Here is a 21,516-nt window from a genome sequence, read left to right on the forward strand (position 1 = left end):
ACGTGAAGTTGGCCAAACAAGATTCTGAAAATGAACTGCAGCTGAACATAAAGGAATTGATAGAGATACTGATTTTTATAATATATTCCACTAGATTATTTTTTTTGCATGTTTAGTTTTCTATGTGATTTTAATTGACGGTAGTAAGGTAATTTTCTGTGAATGAATTTGGGTATTGTATACTCAAATATGTTAAAGTTAGCCATGATATTTCCTAGAAGTATGGAGTATTTACAAAGGATTGCTTCCTTCCAAATTTAACTTCTTCAACTGAAAATTTTTAACTGTACAATTTTTACATGTGAAAATGTATACATATACATATTTATATAAAACACTCATACGTATGTATACACACTTATACACATATAGACACTCAAACTTACATATATGTACACTCATACATATGCATGTTTGAGTCCATATAAATGTTTGTATACATACACATATATATGTGGTAGTTATGTGTTTACTTCTAAACTAAGAAATAGCCCTTTTTGGATTAAAGGAAACGTGCAGTCAGGCATTGTTTAATTCCAGGCCTAGTAGGTTTTCCTTAACTGTTTTCTACATCTTTACTCCATGGTGTCACAATAGATAACCACATCCATTTCCTGTACTAAACCCTGAGAATCCTTATTTCCTTGTTGCATTTTAACCAGCATTTCAAGATTACCAGGTGGCATTAGACATGGTGGAAATGTTCATTGAACATGGTATGATAAGGATTTTATTAGTAGCTTATTCAGCAGAGGAAAATATATTTTTATCATCTGTATTCAGCAGGCAGAATTGTTAATCATAATTGATTTTAAGAACTGATTTCTAAGTTTATCATTTAGAACCTGGTGGGACAAATTTGGTTTCCTGTCTTTCTTTCTTTTTTTTTTGAGGAAGATTAGCCCTGAGCTAACATCTGCTGCCAGTCCTCCTCTTTTTGCTGAGGAAGACTGGCCCTGAGCTCACATCTGTGCCCATCTTCCTCTACTTTACATGTGGGACGCCTACCACAGCATGGCTTGCCAAGCGGTGCCATGTCTGCACCCAGGATCCAAAGCGGCGAACCCTGGGCCACTGAGCGCACTTAACCATTGCGCCACTGGGCCGGCCCCTGGTTTCCTTTCTTATTTATAGACTTTATTTCCCTGCAAACTTAGTTAAGATAAAGGTTCAAATGACGTAATTGATGCATGAGTTTTGAAATTAACATTTTTGAAAAGGAAATTACCATCAAAGAATTTCTGGAATCCTTCAATGTAACATGTTGCTCTTTAAAGGAAAAAACCACACATCTTAAAGGTTAATTTTCTTCTTATCAGTCTCTCATTGAACTTGTTTATTATCAGTTGATTTCATAGTGTATTCTGAATTAAACTGCAGTAATACTAAATAAAATGAGCTGTGGCTTAGTGCCCAGATAAGGTTATACAAGAGGCTCTGAATTCAGGTAGCCTTAAAGTTCTATTTTATATCTGTTAAGGTTTTTCTATAAAGTTTGACAGTCACTTCTCAGTTTTTATGTTAATCCCAGCTCGTCTTGTAAGTTAAGACTAATAAATTGACACAATGATGAAATATGCCATTATAGTTGATAGTTAAACTCTTAATATGTGAGATCTCAGAGCAAATGTTCTGTTAAGATCAGATAAAACAGGAAAGTTTATCTGTTTTTTCCGTGTATGAAATTAGTAGTGGTCAGTGGTGAGGATATGCTTTGAAAAAGTATAGATAAAATTGTTTTATTTTCATGTGAGAAAATATCTATTACAATATAGAAGAGAAATCAGGATAATGGAGTTTTATGTTTATCAAGACATAAATATAAAATATATAAATATCATAGGTAGTGTTCCCTTGACGAATTTAAAACTTTCTTAATATCGTTAAGGTATTAGAGTTTCAAAAAGTGATGAGTGAATTCATTTTCCTAAGATTTTCTTTTGTTTCATTACAAGGATTGACAAAGAAGGTATTCTTTGAGATAATCCGCTTCAGTACAGAATTTATTAACTTGAAAATGTGGTCAGTTCTAGAAAAAGGCTTGAAGAAAGCCTGGCAGCACCCTGTTGTCCCTCTTACTAAGCAGTTTATAGCAGCTGTGCATTATTAAGCAGAAATAGGATTTGGAGGCTTTTAAATTTTTTACTTTAAAAAACAGAGACTCATGATTTATGATACTTTTAGTGACGTTTATTGGAATTAGTCTTTAGTGTTTAAAGATTATTACATGCTACTCTGTAGTATTTTGGGCTATTTTTCCTCATTACTATAAATACAGAGTCAAGAGGGTGATAAGGGACCTTGCAGCCTGTACACCAGTCCCCTTTGCTATGGTAAATCATTTTCATTCATCTAAACAAAAAGTTATATTCTTTTTGCAACAACCTTGATCTTGTTTTTTATTGATGTTTTTGAATACAAAAAATACTGAACTCTATCTTTTGTTCCTTTTTTCGGGGGAGGGCAATGTAAAGTCTATATAAGTGAAACTAAAGTGTTATTTTTGTTGAGACAATAAAAATGCTTCATTATATCTACAAGAAAGAAGTGGGGTTTTTTGTTGTGTTTTGTTTTTTGTTTTTCTTTTTTCTTTTTTTTTCCCCCAAGGAAGATTAGCCCTGAGCTAACTACTGCCAGTCCTCCTCTTTTTGCTGAGGAAGCCTGGCCCTGAGCTAACATCCGTGCCCATCTTCTTCTACTTTATATGTGGGGCGCCTACCACAGCATGGCGTGCCAAGCAGTGCCATGTCTGCGCCCGGGATCCAAACTGGCGAACCCCGGGCCGCCAAGAAGCGGAACGTGCGCACTTAACCGCTGTGCCGCCAGGCTGGCCCCGAAAGAAGTGTTATGAGGTTTGGGAGGCATATTCTACTTATACTTCCTTTTGATAAAATGAGAATGTGCTTTTCCCATCTTTGTAATAGAAATACAATTTCAGAAATACTGGAAAATATAAGGAAGAAAATTAAGTTATCTGTGACTCATCACTCAGGGATATTCATTGTTAACATTTTATAATTTTTTCCTTTCTGTCTTTTTTCATGCACACATGTATATACTTTTCTAAAACAGACTTGGGATCATGTTGTGTGACTTTCGTACTACTGTATGAGTTTTGCATCTTTCTTTTTTCACTTAGCATGTCTGAGCATTTCCTTATGTTATTAATTGTTCTTTAACTTATTTTTAAGTGACTGTGTAATATGTTATCACTTGGACCTACATGAAAGGCAGTATAGTGTAGTGGACTCTAGAGTCAGACTTCCTGGCTTCAAATCGAAGCTCTACCACGTTTTAGCTATGTGACCTTGTGCAAGTTATGTTCTCTCCCTGTGCCTCAGTTTCCACATTTATCAAAGGGAAGCAATAATAATGCCTACTTTATAGGTCTATGGTGAGGATTATAGCTATTAAAATATGCAAAGCATTTAGAACAGTGCCTGGCAGTAGTAACTCACTTACATAAATGATCATTGCTATTATTATTAATGTTATTATTTATTATAATTTATTTAACTGGTTAACTAACTCCATTGTTAGTCTTCAAGGTGATTCCTGATATTTCCTATTATAATAAACATTCTGCTGAACATCCTTTACATAAACCTTTCTGTACAGCTGTGATTATTTCCTTAGAATAAATATGTTAAAATGAAATCATTGGTCAAGAGGAATAAACTTTATTGGAACTTTGAGGTATACTGTCAATTGCTTTACGGAAAGCTTGTACCAGTTTACGCTTTATCTGGCAGGATTTGAGAGTATCTGTTTTATCCCCACAAATATTATAAATTAAAAATAAACCTAGGCAAATTTTATTTTATCTACTCTAACACTCGTCTCCTGGATAATGCTGAGAGGTTTATCGTTGTTACTGTGGAAAGACTACTGGCATATTATTTTAAAAGTTTTGGATGCGTGAACTGCTCTAGGAATTTTACAGGAGATAACAGGGACTGGTTGAAATATCTAATTGTCTCTTGCTAGTCTGTGCTGTAAAGAATTCAGTGATGCACTAGACTAGATTATCCGCTTTCTAAAATTAACATTCTTAAGATTCTAAATTAAACTTGATTAATACATGCATTAGTTGGATAATAGGTTAGATTATTGAATGGAGAGATGCCCCCCCCCGCCCCCCCCGCCAATTACGGCTGAAATAAAAGAGGAGTTTATATTTCCTCTCATAAGTCTACTGGGAGCCATCCCTAGCAGATGGGTTGGTTCTCTTGTCTTCCACATGTGGCTTCCCTGCCTGGTCCATAGTGACTGCTTCAGTTGTTGGCATTTCCCTGAAAATAGGAAGGGAGAGGGCTGTAAAAAAATGTCAAGGACAGCTAGCCTTTATCTTTTAGATAGTGACTTGGGAAATGTGCCTGGCACTTTCTCTTACCTGCCCTGGGCCCATTCATAGTCACATGGCAACTTCTAGCTGCAAGAGAGGCTGGGAGATGTTTCTAACTAGGTGGACATATGCCCAGATGGAATTCAGTGTGGAGAAGATCCTATCAATAAATAATAAAGGATAATAAATAATGACAAAGGAAAGGATGAGTGCTGGAGGTTAGTCATCAGTTTTTGCCACAATAAGACAATAAGCATTTCAAATCAGTAAATAAAGATCAGTGACCTACTAGAAAAGTTGAGAGTTCAAAGAAATACAAGGAGCTTGCAATCATGGACAAACAGCTCAACCTTGCTCATAATTTTTTAAGTTGCAAATTGAAAACAGGAGTGAGATATTTTTTGTCTGTTGAATGCATAGCGATGTCCATTGTTGGAAAGGATTGGGAGAAATAGACAACTAAAAGATAGAACATTTTTGGAGGGCAGTTTAGAACTATAGACCACAAATGCCCTTATCTTTTAATCCATACATTTTACAAACATGCAGAGATATATGTACATGGATATGCATTGTAGCATTGTTTGTAATTTTGAAAAACTTTAAACCATTTAAATGTCTGTTACTAGAGAAGCTCTGAAAGAGGTGATGGTACATCAACATCGTGTAATGTTCAGAACTTGATGCATCTGTTTTATTGACGTGAAAAGTTAGGCTATATAGTAAGCAAAATAAATAAATTTTAGAACGTGTGTATGAGGAGAGTGATCCACTTGTCTTGGGACAAAATGTGGGTAAAGTTGTTTGGAAGAACACGGAAACTGCTCTTGGCAGTGACTGTCTCTGGGGAGGGGAGAGCTTTCTTCATTTTATATACCGTACTACATTTGAATCATCCATGCATAGTGTTTTTAAATGAAACACAAAAACAAAACAACAGATGTCACTCACTCTCCAAAATCTTGACTAATATCCTCTGGGAATTTCACTGATTACGTGCTGTCTCACCTTCAGCTATCTACCTATACTCTTAACTGACCAGTCTTTTTATTTTCTGCTTTGTTTTTAAATTAATTTTATTGATAAATAATTTAGGTATGATAAATTGCATCCATTTGACATGTACAGTTTGATGAGTTTTAACAGACGTCCACGCCTGTGAAATACCAGAATCAAGATACAGAACGTTTCCATCATCTTCAAAAGATTTCTCGTGCCCCATTGCAGTCCGTCCCTCCTCCGCCCCTGCTGCAGGCAGCCACTATGAGCTTTATGTCATAGTTTTCCCTCTCTTAGAAGTTCACATAAATGCACTCATAAAATATGTGGCCTCTTGTGTTTAGTTTTGCACTTAGTGTGATGCTTTTGAGATTCATCATGTTGTTGCATGGGTTAGTAGTTTGTTCCTCGTTGTTGCTGAGTATTATTCCATTGTATGAACATACTGTATGTTGCATATCCATTCATCTGTTGATGGATGTTTGTGTTGTTTCCACATTTGGGCTATCGTGAATTAAACTTCTAAACTTTTCAGAAGTGCTTTTACATTCCCATTAGCAGTGTGTGCAAATTCCATTGTTCCCATTCTTGCCGACATTTCCTCTTGTTGGCGTTTTACATTTTAGCCCTAATGAGTGTATAATGGTTTCTCATTGTGGTTTAAATTTACATTTCTCCTATGACTAAGGATGATGAGTATCTTTGGATGTGTTTATTGGCTATCCATATATCTTCTTTTGTGAGTTGTGTCCAAATCTTTTACTCACCTTTAAAATTGGGTTGTCTTGTTGGAGTGTAAGAGTCCTTTTGATATTTTAGATACAATTATTTTGTCAGATTCAAGTTACAAATATTTTCTCCCATTCTGTGGCTTGCCTTTCTGTTTACCTGACCAGTTGTAATGTCATCAATATCACTGTTATGGATTACTTTACCAAAATAAGGAGGACTTGTCCCTTTGAAAGAAAATGTGACAGATGATGAAATCGTAGCAGAATATGAACTCCATTCATGCACTTTTGGGAGGTTCCCTGACTGGGATTAGGCAGTGGGAGTGCAGACTTAACAATGGATTAAGGCATGTCATGTTAAGTCAGAACCAGAGAACAGTGGCTGAGTCAGTAAATAAATCCCTTTTACTCTTCCAACCGCTAGAGACATCTGCCTGTCTTTACTAGTCCTCAAAAGCTCTTTTCTAAACCAGCCTTTTTCTTCTTACAGCTGCCCTTTGCCTTATTCTCCTGTTCTAAAAACCTAACAGTGTTGCACATTCCCATAAGAAGGACTGATTCTCAGTATTGAAACTTTTAATTACAAGAATAGCATAGTGACTTGTTTTCATTGTAGAACAAGAGTTAGAGAGGTTTTAGAAGCCTAAGGCTTGTCTAGGACAGGGGTTGGCAGATACAGCCTTAGGGCTAAATCTAGCTTGATAGTTGTTTTTATAAATATAGTGAATAAAATAAATATTTATTTGTTTTGTATTTTCTATGGCTGCTTTCATGCTACAGTGGCAGACTTGAGTTGCTCCAACAGAGGCTGTCTGGTGCACAAAGCCTAAAATATTTATTATCTTGCCTTTTACAGAAGAAGTTTGCTAACCCATGGTCTAGGGAGAAACAAGTCCATTAACCTATAAGCCACAATAAATTGAGTCATTTCTGTCTGCTTGAAAACTCATATTTCCTCAGAGACTTCTAGTCACTACTCATGATAATAAGGGGGGTGCTATCCAAGAAATTGGAACTAGCCTTAAAGGCTTTCTCTCTTAAAAGTATAATAATATATTCATATCTCTGCTCTTGTAGCCCCTCCCTCGCCTAAGAGTAATACTAGAAAAATGAGAAGTCGGCTAAGACACTGGATCAAGATTAGGCTTGGAGGATACAGAATGAATGGGGGCAGGGGTGCCGGGGAGTTGGGTAGGCTCCAAAGAAGGAAATCAGGCCTCCTGTGTTGTTGGTACTGGAAGACTTAGAAAAACCCTCCAGACGATTGTCCTAGTAACCACCTCCTTTCAGGACACACAGGTAAAATGAGCATGAGAGATCAAGAACCAAATAGGGGTTTCTTAGGCTAGTGCTAGATTTACAGTCTTCATGCATTTAACTCTATGTCATATGGCAAGGATTTTTATTGATAGGACAAGTTAGAGAATCGCATTAATTTCTCTTGTCTTTTATCAGTGTTTTGCCAGTGTTTATTTTGAATTTGTCTGCTGCACCGTTCATGGCTTCAGGCAAATGCTTCAAGTGTCCTTGTTCTTTAAGTCAGTATCCAGTTTTACTCATCTTCCTGTTGCTCATCACTTATGTGTTGACCTATGGTTAGTACTTTGAAATTCTCCTACCTCAAAAAAATGTTCTGTGTAATTAATTTTTGTAGACCATAGTTGTCATTATTGAATGTCCAAGACTGAGAAATACCAGGTGACCATAACTTTATTTTCTTTGTCTTTGGAGATGCTTGGTCATGGCCAATATCATTTATTGTCTGAAATTCCAGCCTCCAGTATTATTTTGTCAGAAATGAATTTTTTTCTTTTTAAATTGTGACAACAGCCATCCTGTTAAGTAAAATTAAATTATGACCTGGGACTTGAATTATAATGAGATGACTCAGTTTATAATCTTAATTCATGTGAGGAGGACATATTTCATCGATGTTCTGCTTTTTCGCCAATTCATAATCATTAGAAATAATCAGTATTTAAATTGAAGTATTTTTTCTTAATACCGAATATTAAAATAGGGTAATTAATAAGCGCACGTTTTACTTTGGATCTAAAGGTTAACTGTGATTATGGTTTTAATCTCAAATGAGTTATATGTAAAATTGTTATGTATGCTAAGAAGATTTGTACAAATTTAAGATATTCTTCATCTTTATAAACCAATAGCAATATATACTTATTTCTGTTTTAGTTATTTTTGAAGATGACGTTAGTAAATTATCATATTAATACATTAAAATGTGACTAAGTTTTTCACTGAAGCCTTAAGTTAAATACTTTTTAGTGTAATTTTTTTTTTCTGAGTTGTTTTTCTTCTGAATAAAATTTCTTCTAAAGTGCTGTGAATTGCCAAGCCCAAAGATAGAAGGAGAACATAGAATCTGTTCTTTTGGTGGAGTAAAGTTGAGAATATACCGTGAAACCTTAATGCAATGTTAGTTTGTTCTGACATGTGCCATGTATATTTTTAGGAACCTGAACGTGTTCTTAAAGTTAGTAGGTAGACAAAAGTTTCTTAAGAAAAAAAAAAAGCACTGTTGAAATCATGCACATTTGTTAAAATAATAGCTGCCCTTTTCTTAAACATGGTTTATGCTTCTAAATTTTATTACTTGTTAGTCACTGGTTTCTGCAGAAGCATTCAGAATTGTAGATGTATGTAGTAATAAAACTACTCAATTTTTCCAGCTGTCTTTCTAAAAAGCTTTTTGGGGAACATGCTTTATTTTTATATTTATATTTATTTAAAATGCAACTATTTCTATATGTTTCATACTAGGCATCTATACATAAAGACAGCATAGTTGTGTAATGACGTAAGGTTCTTTTACAGTTCCATTTGAAAATTACAAAGAGTAATAATATCTTTACTTGATTTCAGTTTCATATAAATATTTATTATTTTCAGTATATCAAGAACAGAACTTATATTACTAAAAATTTCATGGAAGGCTTAAATACTCAGAGTAACACTCCAATAATTTAAACTCTATTGAATATAGAATTAACTTATTTCTAAAATATACACAAAATTATATAATATTTAAACACTTATATTTGTGCATTCCATTCTTACTGGATTTCACACACAGTAGCCAGGCCCTCCCAGCAATTTGTTACTCTCTGATTTACTCATTTAGTATGAGCTTATAGTTCTTCTGCATTTATGCAATCTGTGAATTCGATCAGGTGTATCTTTTTTCTATTAACGTAAGTTAATTATAGTAGCACAGCCAATCTTTGATTATCCTTGATAAGTAGGGAAAGAGCAGAGCATAAAAAGTTACAGTTTAAAAATAATTCTTTTTGGTTTTTTTCCCCAAAAGATTGGCACCTGGGCTAACAACTGTTGCCAATCTTCCTTTTTTTTTTTTTTTGACGATTGGCACCTGGGCTAACAACTGTTGCCGATTTTTTTTTTTCTGCTTTATCTCCCCAGACCCCCCCGTACACAGTTGTATATCTTAGTTGCAGGTCCTTCTAGTTGTGGGATGTGGGACGCTGCCTCAACGTGGCCTGAGGAGCGGTGCCATGTCCGCGCCCAGGATCCGAACCTTGGGCCGCCGCACTGGAGTGCGCAAACTTAACCACTCGGCCACGGAACTGGCCCCTAAAAATAATTCTTAAATCTCAGTCAAGCCAGTATTTTGTTTGTTTGTTTGTTTGTTTAGGAAGATTAGCCCTGAGCTAACTACTGCCAATCTTCCTCTTTTTGCTGAGGAAGACTGGCCCTGAGCTAACATCCATGCCCTCTTCCTCTATTTGATACATGGGATGCCTACCACCTTATGGCTTTTGCCATGTCCGCACCCGGGATCCGAACTGGCAAACCCCGGGCCGCCGAGAAGTGGAACGTGCGAACTTAACTGCTGCGCCACCTGGCTGGCCCCTAAGCCAGTATTTTTGTTGAATTTTTTTCTTCAGTAACAATTTATGCAACCCACCCTACCACCTCAGAAATTTTTTCAGTAATACATCAAGTAACAAAATGACAGCTTGTATAATTTCATTTTAGTTCATAATCTGGTTTCTGTTAGAGGTGCTAAGAGTGAATGACTCATGACTAAAAGGGGATTAAAAGGTGATTTTAGATAATCCACATTATTTGAATAATCCTCCCTTGAAAAACAGCAAATGAATGAGCATTTCACAGGATGGGTTTTTTCTAATTTATCTCAGGAATATATTATTCTGACCAAAAAACTACAGAAAACACCATAATAAAATAAAATATTTGCATATCCTATCTATGATCCATAAAGAGTATGCTAAGAATCCTATTTAATAAAGTACTTTTGCTGATTCTAGTTCTTTTAAAGAATGATGTAGTTGTTGAAATGTTCTGTGAACCATTAGTTATATTATTAAAATATCATGGGGGACTTTCATTGTCATTTTTCAAGGATTTCACTTAAAAATCTTTATTGTATACTGTTTGCATTATAGTCTTGGAAGAGAAATCTTATAGCCCTGTCATCAGTTGAAGTTACCCTTTAAGAATCTTCATATTTACAACCACAGTAATTCCAACTAGTAAAACAAAAACTACATAAATACTCAAAAAGCATCCTGGACTAGACCCAAGTGGTTGCAGTGTTATGTATCTCATCTCAGTGCCCTACTGGGAATTTATATTCCTCCACTTATGCTCCCTCCGCACCATTCATAAAGCTGCCGTAGATCGTCAAGGTGAAGAGTACATTTTAGACAGTATTCAGGTTTTTTAAATTCTATTATCAGAAATCATTTTATCTTATAGAATTCATTTTAAGAGAGTTTTTTTAACCTATGTTTCTTTACAACCAATATAATTTCTAAACTTTAATCAGTTTTGTGGAGATATTTGGCTACCGCAAATGATGTTCCTAAATTTTTGCATAGAGTTCTTGTGGAATCCTACAACTAGTAATGCTCATTAAATACTGTAATTTAAATATCACCAACATTATACATCTTTCATTGAACTTCCTTAGATCCATTTGACACTTTTCATTTCTTCTTAATAAAAACAAAACAGAAGGGGCTGGCCCTGTGGCCGAGTGGTTAAGTTCACGCGCTCTGCTGCAGGCAGCCCACTGTTTCGTTGGTTTGAATCCTGGGCTCGGACATGGCACTGCTCATCAAACCACGCTGAGGCAGTGTCCCACATGCCACAACTAGAAGGACCCACAGCAAAAAATATACAACTATGTACGGGGGGCTTTGGGGAGAAAAAGGGAAAAAAATAAAATCTTTAAAAAAAAAAAACAAAACAGAAGATAATCACACAGGTTTCTTGCTTTGTCATTTGAGCTATCTTAAAACTTAAGCAGCTTTCCAAATGGCCATTCACCGCTTGCAAGTAGTAGTTAGATGACTTTTAAACCACATTAAATTTATTCATTTGATTATTTGAATTGAGAATGTCCTGAGAGGTGAAAAGAGAAGGAGACTGGTATTGCAAAGCTGACTTAAATCCCTTTTAATACCTGATTATGTATGTTGACATTTTGCCTCACTGTTTATCATTCCTTTTCAGTTCACATCTTGCTGAATTACATGCAGATCTTTGTTTTTAAAGTATTTTGGAAAAAGAAGGTTATAGTACATTTTTCTTAAATTGTAACAAGTTTAAAATTTAGTGTTTCTTGACAACAAAATTCTGAGTATTCTAATGGCTTTTTAAAAAAATCGTTTATTTGCTAGGTAAGTTCTCTTCTACGCTTTATGAGACTGGTGGCTGTGATATGTCACTTGTGAATTTTGAACCAGCAGCAAGAAGAGCATCCAATATCTGGTATGTGTGAAGTCGTATTAGGAGAGTGTATGAACTTGTATATATTTGACACATTTAAAGTTATTAAGCCTTGAGACGTAAAAGTTATTTTAAAAACAGTATTTTATATTGGCTTAAATAATTTGTCTTAGTGCATTAGTTTCTAGAAAGTTAAATTAGAATTTTTTGCTATGGAAGACAGAAGGCATTATTCTTAAAAGCGATTCTGTGTTTTAAAAAATTAAGTACAAATTTTCTGTGGATCTCATAGTGGTACAGTGGTTTGCACAGTTCCGAATTTAACTATAGATTTCATGCTATATATATATTTTCGGAACTGAGGCCATGATTAAGAGGGACGCCCAGGGGCATTCGTATTGCGCCGCTAGAGATGAAATTCTTGGACTGGCGCAAGATGGACCAGAGCGAAAGCATTTGCCAGGAATGTTTTCATTAATAAGAATGACAGTCGGAGGTTCGAAGGCGATCTGATGTGTATATATACACACACGCGCGCGCACACATATATAGTCCATGATCTAAAAAAGCTTATTAGAAAAATGTTTACACAACTAGGTTCAAACCCAGCAGTTCTCTTTCTTTGTGTAATTTAAAAATTTTATTTCCTTGTAAGGGTTTTGGTCAAGTATTTTTTTAAATGATCATCTTTCATTTTGTTTTACAATTTGTTTACTAGCTATAAAAAGGAAGAATTTATTAAAATATGGGTCATATGTTACATTTAGTTTCTTTTCCCTCCTGCTTTTAGGAAGGAGTTGTATAAGATAATGGAGAAGTTAGGAGAAAAGCAAATAAGATTTTAGAAATCTTGATCATATAACATGATCACTTATTTAGAATGCATTAAAAAATTTTTTAAATTTTAATCTTACTGTTCATCTCTTCAAGTTGCTGCTTTGAGATCTATTATGAATTAGCTCACTTTTTTCACAAGGGTCATTTGATTCTTACTTTAGGACTTCCATTTAATGATGGGGAACACCTATTTAAATGTTACACCTCTATGGCAGTTCATGTGGTTTCTAAGATCTGAGGGGCCATTTAAAGCGATAAGATCCTACAGTCCCTTAGCTTAGCATGCTGAAAAGATAGAACGTTTAGAAAACTATACTTTCTCCAGAGCTCCTTAGTCCCCTCTCAGAACGCACCCTGTCAAAAATGTTAAATTCAAGTCTTAGATGATTTTGTAACAGTAAAAACAGTAGGAGGGTGGAGTAATGGAAAAATTATGTTCAATATAATTCAAGTTAAGAACAAGTCTTTACACCATAAACTTGGTAAGGTTTCACATTTTGAAATCTAAACTTGACTAAGCTGTAGAAACTGAGTTGTCATGTTGTAGGCTATTGTAGCTAAAATTTATTGTGGTTCCAGGCAATATATTAATTGCTTTCTTAAACACTTTTCACAAGGACTTTGTGATAGAGGTACTATTATCCTATGTTACTGATGAGGAGACTGAGGTATAAAAAGGTTGGATAACTTGTGCAAGATCTCATTCGGTTGATGAAGAAATTTAAAGATAGATATTCTGACCCAGAGGCTATGCTCTTAATCACAATTCTAAGATATTCTGACCCAGAGGCTATGCTCTTAATCACAATTCTAGGAAAATGCTGTTTTGCATTTTGAAGTTTACATGAGACAGTGAGGACATGTAAATATCGTCCAATTGTTAAAGTATTTTTTTCCTACTACTTGACAAACTGTTTATTCCCTAAAGTCTTTTTCATTTTATTTTAGTGACACGGATTCTCATGTATCCAGTTCTACCTCAGTTCGGTTTTATCCACATGATGTGGTAGGTTTTCCTTTATTTTTATAAAATGATGTATTTTCAGATTAACTAAGTATACAAATCAGAAAAATAGATGTAGTTATAAAATATCAACTTTGTTGAAAACTATGGAAAAATCACCTTTGCTGTCCCATTGTGAATCTCGTGTTACAAGTCCTTTGTTAAAAAACATACATAGAACACCATAAAGTTTAATTAGCTATATATTGATCAATTATTACACTTCTGAGGGTGTGTAAAGGTCCATTTTCTCACCAGTATCATAATCTGGTTGTGCCTTTTTTTTTTTTTTGAGGAAGATTACCCCTGAGTTAACATCTGCCGCCAATCCTCCTCTTTTTGCTGAGGAAGACTGGCCCTGAGCTAACATCCGTGCCCATCTTCCTCTACTTTATATGTGGGCTACACCATGGCTTGCCAAGCAGTGCCATGTCTGCACCCACGATCCGAACTGGTGAACCCTGGGCCGCCAAAGCAGAACGTGCGCACTTATCCGCTGCGCCACTGGGCCAGTCCCTGGTTGTGCCATTTTTATGTGTGCCATTTTAAAACTTCACTTTGAATATTATGATTTTGGTGCAGTTATCCATTGGTTGACTGTTAGTTATTCATATACCAGAGTGTGGGGGAAAGCTTAGTGATGACATCACTAAAAATGGCACATGAAATACAGTGGGTATAATTTAAAAAGGTAACACTGCGTTTGCCATCAAGATGTATATATTGAAGTTGGAAAAGACAAAATGGATGAAATCCTTATAAGCAACATGTAAGAGAGATATATAGATAAATGTAGTACCAAAGGGATTAATTATTAGCACCTTTCTGAAGGTGATAAATTGTGAGCAAGGTTTTAAAACCATAGATATGAGTTGGCATAGAGAAAAGGTTTTCAACTAGTGGACATTTGGCAATGTCAGGAAAGATTTTTGCTTGTCACAACTTGGGGAATACTTCTATCTATTGGATAGAAGCCAGGGTTGCTGTTAAACATCCTATAGTGGACAGCATAGCCCCTACAACAAAGAATTATCTGGCTGAAAATACCTGTAATGCCAAGATTGAAAACCCTGGCATAGAGGATAAGAAAAACGTGGGGAAGTATTTGTCAGTGCTTAGTGATAGAAATGGCTTTGTTATATACAGGAAGCAAATTTTCTTGGCTTTACCCACATATGTGTTTGAAAAGAAAAGGCTATCCCCACTTTTTTGCTGTAGTGTATTCCTGGAAACTCCATAGGAAAGCAAAAGTGGGAAACGATTATTTCATTATTTTCCACTGTTAAACGTATGGGAGCCTTGAGGTAGCAAACTACTGGCTAGTGCTATGCTAGATGCAGTAAACTTTTGATTCTTTCAAAGGAAGGGGATACTGGAGAACTGGTGAATGGATGAGTTAAAGTTAAAAGATAGGTAAGGTGGTAATTTCCTGTATAGCCTCAGATTAGCAGCCTGCCAAAACAACAAAAAAAAAGGGGTGTGGAGAGGGATTTGAAAACAACAGTAACAGTGAAGAGACTGTTGGAAGAAATGAGAGTCAAAGGCATTGGATCCACGTCCGTGGAGCTTAGATTTAGCATGGCAATGAGGTTCATAGCTTAATGAGAAAGGACCATGAATGTGACAGGGAGAGGGGAAGCCATTAGTGATTCACTGTAAGTGATTTTAATGGGTTTACTAGCTACATCATCATAAAATGTTAAGATTTCAAACACTTTTCCTAATACAACCTTTCCAAAAGGCCTGTTGATTACTTTGCTTTGTTTTAGTTCACTTCCTATTGTCACCGTCTGTACAGTCACATGTTGCTTAGTGAAAGGGATATGTTCTGAGAAATGCATCATTAAGCAATTTCATCATTATATGACCATCATAGACTAGACTTACACAAACCTAGATGGTACAGCCTACTACACACCTAAGCTGTATGGTACTAATCTTAGGGGACCACCATTGTACATGCAGTCCGTCGTTGACTGAAACATCATTATGCAGTGCATGGCTGTAGTTTCTAATGATCATAAAATATCCACAAGTGGGCTAATGTTGAAAATTAAGGGGGCTCAGATAATTTGCAGACTAATTGAGTAGCCCTTGAGTCATGACTTGTTAAAGATATTTTAACCTTTTAATGCTGACTTTCTTTTAGCTCTCTCTTCCGCAGATTCGGCTGAACAGACTATTGACCATTGATACAGATTTGTTGGAACAACAAGACATTGATCTAAGCCCTGACTTGGCAGCAACTTATGGTCCAACAGAAGAAGCTGCCCAAAAGGTTAAACACTATTATCGCTTTTGGATCCTGCCACAGCTATGGATCGGCATTAACTTTGACAGACTCACACTTTTGGCTCTGTTTGATAGGTGAGAGTATAGTGTGATATTAAATATATGCACAGATTTTATTTTTAAATTGAAATGTCCCTAATTACCCATTGAGGTTTTTACTTGGTTACCGTGTTGGAAAATGTTTCCTGTTTTGGTCCTTTTGGAATAAAATTTAAGTTAATAGTGTTCCCAAACATTAACTCTCTTGAATCCATTAAAAACGTTTTTGTGGCAATTAATGTTTATACAACATCATTCTTTTTATTTTCAATAAGAATCATGCAACTGAGGCCAGCCCTGTGGCCTAGTGGTTAAGTTCAGTGCACTCTGCTTCAGCGGCCCAGGTTCATTTCCTGGGTGCAGACTTATACCACGTGTCAGTGGCGACGCTGTGGTGGCAACCCACATACAAAATAGAGGAAGATTGGCACAGATGTTAGCTCAGGGCAAATCTTCCTCAAGCAAAAAGAGAAAGATTGGCAACAGATGTTAGCTCAGGGCAAATCTTCCTCACACACACATACACACAAAAAAAAGAATCATGCAATTGTACTTAAAAGCCAGAGAATATGTGGTGTTTATGATCATAAGGTTATAGGTAATATGACCCTAAATAAAAAGGTATAAGATGAAACTTTTGTTTCCCTATTTCTTAGCACTAGTCTTAATAGTAAACAACATTAGTCTATCATGAACTTGGTGACCAAATGCTGCCTCCATTCAACATGGAGTAGCAAGGACTGGATTTACGCTCCTAGCTGAAACAATGAAAAGCAGACAAAATGAATGAAACAATGGTTTTCAAGACAGCAAGGGACAGTGTTTGCTGAGAGATGGGAAACAAATTATGTGAGCCCTACAACTGCCCCAGTTTACTGCCTTACGAGAGATCCCAGGCTGCCACACAGGGAGAAGGTACTGAAGTAGAGCCTAGCAGACTTCCAGAGTTGAGGAGATGGAGCTACAAGTCCAGGGAGACTAAGGCAGCTAGAGTCCATAGGACAGAATATCAGAGAGAGAATCTCAAGAGCTCTGCAGTGGGTCTCCTTGACTATTCAGCAGAGTATTGATAAGTGAATGTCTGTGAGGAATCTACCAGGGAAATAACTGTGTGAAGGAAATAGGACAAGTAGTGCCTGGCACTCACACAGGGCAGGAAATAAGTGCCTGTTCCCACCGGCCAGATAGAAGAAACTTGTAATTCATATTTTATGCTGCATAAGATATGCACTCAGGAAAGTCTTGCCTTACAGATGTGGAATAATTAGCCCTAGCATGAGCACTGCTCCAGACCCACCTAACAAGTCATAAAAGATCTGAAAGGATCAAACTGTTTCTAAGTAGCATAACAAAGCTCAAGAAGATTTCTAGAAATCCAGAAATTCTCAGCACCCAGTAAGTTAAGATTCATGATGTCTGGCATCCAGGGATTACCAAGCATGCAAAGAAACAAGAAAATATGATTTATAATGAGGAAAATAATGAATCAGTTGAAACCAACCTGTAACAGTCACAGATTTAGAATTAGCAAAGACATTGAAACAATTATAACTGTACTCCATATGTTAAAAAAGTTAAGTAGAGGCATGGAAGATATAAGAAAAGACCCAAGTCAGACTTACAGAGATGAAAACTAGTGTCTGAGATGAAAAATACAATGGACGGCATTAATGGTAGACTAAATATTACAGAAGAAAATATTGGTGAACTTGAAAGCATGCCAATAGAGACTATCCAAAATGAAATGGAAAGAAAAAGGTATCATCCTCCCACTCCCATCCCCCAAAGAAAAGAACATCGAAACAAAGTAAAAGTAACCTTTTGGACAACTTCAAGAAGAGATGGGGACAGAAAAAATTGGGAGGAAATAATGGTGGAGAACTTTCCAAATTTGATGAAAGCTTTAAACATCTGCATTAAAGAACCTCAGTGAAACCCAAGTACGAGAAACATGAAGAAAACTGCACCAAAACATGTAATTGCACAAAACCAGTGATAAAATCTTAAAAACTGCAAGAGAAAACAGGACATAGTTTGTTAGAAAAATGAGGATAAGGAAGACGTCAGATTTATTATGGGAAATAATGCAAATGAGGAGACAGTGGAGCAACATCTTTAAAGTATTGAAAGGAAAAAAACCCTGTCAATCTGGAATTCTATACCCAGCAAAAATATCTTTTAATAAACCAAGATGAAATAAAGACATTTTCAGACTGGAAAAAACTGAAATAATTCTTCGTAAGCAGGCGCACACTACAAAATATGTTAAAGAATGTCTTTCAGGCAGAAGGAAAGTAATACCAAATAGAAATACAGACCTACCCAAAGGAATAAAGATTACTAGAAATGGTAAGTCACTACATTGATAACAATATATAAGATTTTTCTTACTAATTAGATCTCTTTAAGAGATGATTGGATGTTTAAGCAAAAATAATAATGTATTGTTTGGCTTATAACATACATAAATGTAAAAATTCATGACAGTAATAGCATAAAGGCCAGGAAGGGATATATAAAAATATACAACTATAAGTTTCTTATACCATATGTGAAGTCATATAACATCATTTGAAAGTAGACTGTCATAAAATGTATACTGTAAACCCTAAAACAACCACTAAAATAACAAAAGAAAGAGTTATAGTTAGTAAGTAAAAAAAAGAGATAAAATGGATTCATAAAAGTTACTCTGTTAATCTAAAAGAAAGCAGAAAAAGAGGGGAAAGATTAAGAATAGATTGGCAGATAGAAAATAAATGACAAGATTATAATTGGAAAAAAGTCAAAAATTGTCAAATTGGGGTAAAAAGCCAGACTCAACTCTGTTCTGCCTGCAAGAAATACACTTAAATATAAAAACAGAAATAGGTTAAAACTAAAAGACTGAAAAAGATATAATGTACTGACACTAATCAAAGGAAAGCTGGGGTGGCTGTATTAATGTCAAAGTAGATTTCAGAGCAAAGAATATTGTCGAGTGTAAAGTCATTTCATAATGATAAAGGGTCCTTTAATCCATAGGATTTAACCATCCTAAGTGTTTCTACACTTAAAACAGCACTTTAAAAATACATAAAGTAAAAGCTGATAGAAATAGAAGAAATAGACAAATTTACAATTATAATTGAATTCAACACCCCCCCTCAATAATTGATAGAACGAATATATAGAAGATCAATAAGTATATAATAGACTGGAACAATACTGTCAACCAACCTAAGTTGATTGACGTTTATGGAACACTCCACTCATAACAACAGAATACACATTCTTTTAAGTGCACATGGAACGTCTACCAAGATAGACCATATTCTGGGCTGTAATACAAAGGTCATATTTGAAAGGACTCAAGTCATACTTAATGTGTTCTCTGACCATAGTGGAGTTAATTTTAAATTGATAGCAAGAAAAACTTGGAAAATCCCTAAATATTTGGAAACTAAATAACCCTTCTAAGTAACTCAAGGATCAAAGAAGAAATCAAGAAGAAAATTAGGCAGTGTTTTTGAACTGAATAAAAAAACATGGCATATCAGAATTTTTGGAATGTTACTAGCACAGTACTCGGGAGAGTTTATAGCACTAAATAAGAAAAAAAATCAAATGAGTGACTTCACCTTAAACCTGAAGAAACTAGAAGGAAAACTAGGAAAACTGGAGCACATTAAGTCCAAGTAAGCAGAAGAAAGAAAATAATAAAGAACAAAGCAGAAATCAGTGAGGAAACAGAAAAACAATAGAGAAAAATCAAGGAAATGTAAAAGCTCCATCTTTAAGAAGATCAATATAATTGGTAAATCTTTAGCCAGGCTGATCAGGAAAAAAAGAAAGAAGGTATAAATTACCAATATCAGGGATATGAGATAGGATATCACTACAGATTCTACAGGTATTAAATGGATATTATGAACAGCTGTATATAAATTAATTTGACAGTGGACAAATTTCTTGAAAGAGGTAAATCATCAAAGTTCATTCTGAAAGAAATATATTACCTTAGTGGTCCTATATCTATAAATGGAAATTGAAGTTAAAAACCTTCCCATAAAGAAACTCCAGGCTTAGATAGGATCAAAGTAATATCTCGAATCAGTGAAGTGGAGAAAGGATAACTTTTTCAACAAATGGTGCTGAAACCATCGGATTTCCATATGCAAAAAAATGAGTTTGTATCCTTACCTTGCACCATATTACAAGAATTAATTCAAAATGGATCATAGGTCTAAATGTAAAATCTAAAACAATAAAACGTCTTAAAAACAAAAAAAAAACATAGGAGAACATTTTTGTGACCTTGGGTTAGGCAAAATTTCTTAGATGTGACACCAAAAACAAGATCAATAAAAGAACAAATTGATAATTTGATTCATCAAAATTGAAAACAAAAAACAAAAGAGAGCACATGTTCGGTGTCTAACAACATAGAAAGTATTTTGTGTAGCAGGGGCAACAAGGATCATTGGATTTGGCAAATCCGGAATTCCACAACTGCCATATAAGATCAATGAAAATACCAGTGTTTCTTGATTTGAAAATGCTATTGAACTCGTTTTAATCTGATACAACTATCAAATGACATAGTAGAGATGTTTGTGAATTTTATTTCTTAGGTTAATTGATCATTATAAATATGACATTGACTTAAAAAACAAATTAGTAAAAACATTTTGTGATTATAAGAGTAATTCTTTACCCATTATAGAAAATTTAAATATGCAGAAAGATTTTAAGCCAGAAAGAGGCCAACCACAATTCTACCCAGATAGACCATTATTAGTAGTATCATTTTGATTTGTCATCTTTTTTACCCTGTGTGTATGTTTTTTGAATAACAAGACTTATATCCTCCTATATACACAGTTTTGTGTCCTGCTTTTTTTGTATAGCAGATGTACTGAGCGTGTTCCTGAGTCAGAAAACATTCTTTAAAAACAAGACTTTTAGGGGCTGGCCTGTTGCGTAGTGGTTAAGTTTGCGCTCTCCACTTCAGTGGCCCGGGGTTCGCGGGTTCGGATCCCCGTTGTGCACCTACACACTGCTCACAAGCCACGCTGTGGCGGCATCACATATACAAAATAGAGTAAGATTGGCACAGATATTAGCTCAGGGCTAGTCTTCCTCACCAAAAAAACCCCCAAAAACAAACAGAACAAGACTTTTAGCAAGTATTTAGCATTTTGTGAATCAAATTTCCCCAAGAAGTAATGAGACAGATTTTTACCTTTTGGTGAGACATATAAAGATCATTTTCATTGCTCTGTGTAATGTCTTGGGCATCATATTGTTTCTTTTACAGTGTCAGTTTAATAAAAGAGAACTGTCTGAGCAACTTTGACAGAGGCAGTATTGATCATCTTTATCACTGCCTTCATTCTCAACATGTGTAACAGCCTGTATTTAAGTAATTCTAATAAGTTAGTTTTCAGATTATTTCAGATGATTTAGAGATGGGGAAAATGAAACCACTGGTATCAAAATTTGGTTACAACCTTTGTCATATATAATAATTGTTTTAAATTTAATTTTCTAGA

General features: G+C 35.2%; 1 protein-coding gene across 12 annotated transcripts in view; it reads left to right on the forward strand.

Moving 5' to 3' along the window:
* Positions 1 to 21,516, forward strand: part of PCNX1 (pecanex 1) — a 170,320-nt gene that overhangs the window by 75,825 nt on the left and 72,979 nt on the right. For 6 of the 12 annotated variants that reach the window (XM_070593487.1, XM_070593491.1, XM_070593488.1 and 3 more), the window contains 3 exons: positions 11,763 to 11,853; positions 13,597 to 13,654; positions 15,801 to 16,018. In XM_070593487.1, the coding sequence (XP_070449588.1) occupies positions 11,763 to 11,853; positions 13,597 to 13,654; positions 15,801 to 16,018 (367 nt within the window). Of the gene's footprint in view, positions 1 to 7,530; positions 7,671 to 11,762; positions 11,854 to 13,596; positions 13,655 to 15,800; positions 16,019 to 21,516 lie in introns of all 12 variants that reach the window. The other 6 variants (XM_070593490.1, XM_070593494.1, XM_070593493.1 and 3 more) reach the window with 2 other exon arrangements.

Source organism: Equus przewalskii, chromosome 25, assembly GCF_037783145.1.
Source record: "Equus przewalskii isolate Varuska chromosome 25, EquPr2, whole genome shotgun sequence".
NCBI lineage: Eukaryota > Metazoa > Chordata > Mammalia > Perissodactyla > Equidae > Equus > Equus przewalskii.